We start from the raw sequence: 5,000 nt of genomic DNA, 5'->3' as shown, positions 1-5,000 counted from the left end.
AGACATCCTCCCCAGAAGACATACGGCCCATCTACGGCTTCATCATGTACACACAACACATTGGCATTCATTACACTTCATTAAAAAATAATTTATCACGGACAGTTTATTCGCAATTAAGATTAAATAATTAAAATGCCATTTGGGGGGATACGAGCGATCAGGGCTTGCCTGTGTGTGTGTGTGTGTGTGTGTGTGTGTGTGTGTGTGTGTGTGTGTGTGTGTGTGTGTGTGTGTGTGTGTGTGTGTGTGTGTGTGTGTGTGTGTGTGTGTGTGTTTGGGTCTTTTGAGTAAATTGCTTTTGCTGTGTTTAGGTCTGGCGATGAGAGGTGGTCTGTTAAAGGAGAAGGGGACCGGGGTGGAGGAGGAGGTCGGGTCAAGAGCAATGTTTAGATGGCGAGTGGTCAGAAATGTGCTGTTGTACACACACACGGGACTGGAATGGGCCAGAGGGAGGCCGCAAAGGAAAAAACGTCGTCAACTCTTTGGCCTCTCACCCGGCCCTGACCTTGCTTTAGCTTCGTCAACACATGGAGCGAGGGAGAGAGGGAGAGAGAGAGAGAGAGAGAGAGAGAGAGAGAGAGAGAGAGAGAGAGAGAGAGAGAGAGAGAGAGAGAGAGACTCACAGAGACACATGCATATCCCTACTTGTGGACACAGATATGTATACATTGACGTGCACATGCTCACATACGCTAACAAATGCATTTGCACAGGGACAGACAGATAGATGCTGGCGGCAGACACAACAGATGTGCATAGATGTATACACATGAGACTTTACACAAACATTACACATGCAAGCGCAAACGCACGCACACGCACACGCACACAGACATCACATCACAAAGACATGCATACTTGCGCATGTGCATATAAAGCCTCTTCCTCTCTCACACACACACACACCAGCACATGCTTACATACACACACTTGGCTCCAGCTGTCATTTCTTAACCATAATGGCATGTGTATTTGTGTGTGTGTGTGTGTGTGTGTGGACACGCAGGATGCATACTGTACACCCCACTGACCACCACACAGTTCTCTCTCTCTCTCTCTCTCTCTCTCTCTCTCTCTCTCTCTCTCTCTCTCTCTCTCTCTCTCTCTCTCTCTCTCTCTCTCTCTCTCTCTCTCTCTCTCTCTCTCTCTCTCTCTCTCTCCTCCTGCCACTGTCTATTTAACTTGCATTGCGGGGGAAAGCAACAGCAGCAGTACCAGCAGCTCTGCTCTGCTCAGCTTTGCTCTGCTCTGCTCTGCTATCCCTGCATCTAGCCAGCTGTGCACACAAGGCAAAATGTTTTTCAAATTACACCCTAATGAAAAGCAAACAATGCGCATAGATCACACACACACACACACACACACACACACACACACACACACACACACACACACACACACACACACACACACACACACACACACACACACACAGTCTCAATCTCTCTCTCTCGCGCGCGCGCGCACACACACACACACACACGCACACACACACACACACACACACACACACACACACACACACACACACACACACACACACACACACACACACAACACACACACACACACACACACACACACACACACACACACACACACACACACACACACACACACACACGAAAGAAATTCTCTTAACCAAACTCATTACCTCACAAAGGGTATGTGTACGAGTATACATTTTCCAATTTTCCTTTCGCAATTCTGTTGAGACTTTTTTTTTTGCTTCAGGGAGATAGACAAAGTAGTAAGGGAAAGAAACCAGATATATGCAAAATTGCCTGACAAATCCAACTAGCGTAGTTCCCAAAGGCAGCGGTACAAACACACACATTCACACATACACTACACACAGTACACAAACGCACACAAACACACACACACAATCACACACAATCACACACACACACACACACACACACACACACACACACACACACACACACACACACACACACACACACACACACACACACACACACACACACACACACACACACAGTTCAGGGTGAAGACGTGCCTGAACTATGGACACATGATAAGCTGTGCAAATGCACTGTAAACACACAATCGCACACAAAAATAAACAATCATACACTCACATACCGGTCTATGGCCTATCAAGATGCAGAAAAACAGGACTGCTGACCAAGAACTATGTAATCTCAAAAGCCCCCCCCATACATACAATGAAATGAGAGCCCAATTTTGACCCACCCACGGCCCTCTCCCTGGGCCAGGGTACAACCGAGCCATTTGCCCTCACCTCCCTTCGACTCAGATACAGAGATGAGAAAAACCACCAATATGAATTTCAGCCATGTCACACACACACAGAAAACACACACACAAACACACACACACAGAAAACTTACTCTGATGATGAGTGTGAAGAGCTGCGGCAGCTTGAGCCGGTGCACCACGAAGACGTCGTAGAGCGCCGCCACGGCCAGCGCCGTCACCCCCTGCTCCTTCCACAGCATGCTGGCCAACGAGCTCGCCAGGCAGCCGGCCAGCCACGCCCAGCCCCTCCACCCCCCACCACCACCTCGCCCTCCTCTCCCTCCGCCATCCCTCAAGCTGCAGTGGCACGCGTAGCACCGCAGAGCCAGCAGGAAGAACAAGGCGGCGCCCACGTCCGCCCTGCCCACCACCCCGGCCACGGCCTCCGTGTGGATGGGGTGTGCGGCGAAGAGAAGGCCCGCCAGCAGCGCCCAGCAGGAGCGGCCGAGTAGCTGACGCGCGGCCCCGGCGAAGAGGCCCGTCACGGCGCCGTGGAGCGCCACGTTGACCATGTGGTAGCCGCGTGGGTCCAGGCCGCCCAGCGCGTAGTTGAGGCGGAAGGAGAGCGTGCAGAGGGGGCGGAAGGACTTGTGGCTGCCGCTGTGCGTGAGCAGCGTGCCCCAGAAGTCGTCGTAGAAGAGGTTGAGCCACGGCGTCTCGGGCAGCAGGTCCTGGTTGGTCTTGATCGCTCGGCTGCAGAGGGAGGGAGGGAGGGAGAGAAGCAGAGAGAGAGAGAGAGAGAGAGAGAGAGAGAGAGAGAGAGAGAGAGAGAGACGTTAGATTTCTAGATTTCAGCACTCGTTCATTTAATCATTTTGACTGGTTAATGACAAATTTCCAGCCATGTTAACAAAAACATACATCTAGCATATGAAGGGAGGGAGAGAGAGAGAGAAAGAGAGAGAGACAGAGGGACAGGCAGACAGACAGACAGACAGACACAGACACAGACACACACAAAGACACACAAAGACACAGGCAGAAGGTGGAGCAAGGATATTAGTAGGAATTTAACTTTCCTTTGGGGCACTGCACCCTCTAGATAAACCATCTGTGTGTTAGTGTCCCAGACTTATCACAAAATTAGTTCAAAATTAGATCCGATAAAAGAGGTGCACTCTTTTTCCTAGAGCTATTTCTGATATTAATTAATCTGGAAAAACTAGTTACTCTAATCTTAAAACATATGGTAGCGCAAACATATTTTTCAGTGGGGCAGCTGATTTGAAAAACGACTTGGTGATACAGAGAGAGAGAGAGAGAGAGAGAGAGAGAGAGAGAGAGAGAGCGAGTGAGTGAGTGAATGATTGAGTGTGAGAGAGGGGGAGAGGGAGGGAGGGAGGGGGGGAGAGAGAGAGGGAGAGAGAGAGAGAGAGAGAGAGAGAGAGAGAGAGAGAGAGAGAGAGAGAGAGAGAGAGAGAGAGAGAGCGAGAGAGAGACAGACAAGAAAGCGACAGGACGATAGGGAGCAGTAAATTGGGGAGTCATGAAGAGCACAATCCATCAATGTCACAAGGGAGACACAGACATAGTTCTCAGGAAAACAACACAGAAACCAATCTGACACAGCAGTTGCTCAAATACCCAACAAGTGGAATGACCAGCATTAAAGAACAAAGAACCGCAAATAACTGACAAGCAGCCACATTTAAAAACAAATTCCTAAAAACTTCTAGGGTAAAATAAAAACATCTAGGAGTTTCAGCACGTCATCGTTGTACTTCATAAATCACAAGGAATACGATTTTGAAAAAACGACGAACATTTGGGAATGGTCTTCTGCAAATTCTCAGACATTAAGCTTCTTCATACCATGCTAATTTAGTTCAATATATCAGGCTGAGTCATAAGTCGAACATTTAAACTCCTAAGCTTCTGAGTTCTGCTGGAGAAGAAGGGAGATGAGGGGCAAGATGGTGTGGAGCGATTAAGTCCTCTTCGTGGAGTAAGTCTGTGTGGTATAAAGCTCCAAGCTCCTAACTCCAAAGCCCTTCAGTAAAAGCCAAACTTTGGATACTTTGAACAGTTCGTGAAACAAGTTATGCCCCTGGCACTTTCAAAACAAACGTGACACATTGAAGAGTAGGGGCCACTGACTTGATACCGTGTACCGTGGATTGCACCATGCAAGGTCTTTGCAATGTCTGGGCTATTTCCATTAATCGCCCACAAGTCCAGGGCTGGACTGGCCAGCTTTCATCGCGGGTATTTCCCCGTGGGCCACGCACCCTTGTGGGCCACTATTTTCAAAATAGGGGCCCACAAGGGTGCGGGGCCCACCGGTGAGTCAGTTTCTGCGCCGCTAATTATGAGAGGCCCCTTTAATCCAAAAGTGCCCGGGCCCTATTTCTCCCTCAGACCAGACCTGCACAAGTCCCATTGATGACACATGGTATGCACATTGCAGGGGAGATAATCAATTGCCTATACTATATTACTAATTGATGGGGATGTGTTCGAGGGTTCTTTATTTGAGTCCATTGCTGAACTTTGTAGCTCTCCAAAAAACCTTTTCCCCCACATCCTCGTGGGATGAAACGAATCGCCAGCAATCATTTCATAAAAGCATTTAGGCATGGACAGTTATGGGAGTCTGTCTACCTGCCGAGGAAGACACAGGGGTATTATTTTTCTGCCTACACAAAACAGGAGGCGGAGGAGGAAGGGGATACGTGATACACCCTGGAACGATCATTTCTCATGATCGATGC

General features: G+C 49.0%; 1 protein-coding gene across 1 annotated transcript in view; it reads right to left on the bottom strand.

Annotated features, from left to right (window-relative positions):
* Nucleotides 1-5,000, bottom strand: part of tmtc2b (transmembrane O-mannosyltransferase targeting cadherins 2b) — a 217,266-nt gene that overhangs the window by 125,505 nt on the left and 86,761 nt on the right. Inside the window, exon 2 of the mRNA XM_063196900.1 lies at nucleotides 2,382-2,982. Within this exon, the coding sequence (XP_063052970.1) occupies nucleotides 2,382-2,982 (601 nt within the window). The remainder of the gene's footprint in view (nucleotides 1-2,381; nucleotides 2,983-5,000) is intronic.

Source organism: Engraulis encrasicolus, chromosome 4 (genome assembly GCF_034702125.1).
Source record: "Engraulis encrasicolus isolate BLACKSEA-1 chromosome 4, IST_EnEncr_1.0, whole genome shotgun sequence".
Classification (NCBI taxonomy): Eukaryota; Metazoa; Chordata; class Actinopteri; order Clupeiformes; family Engraulidae; genus Engraulis; species Engraulis encrasicolus.
The sequence above is the reverse complement of the archived record's forward strand: the minus strand, read 5'-3'. Positions and strand labels throughout refer to the sequence as shown.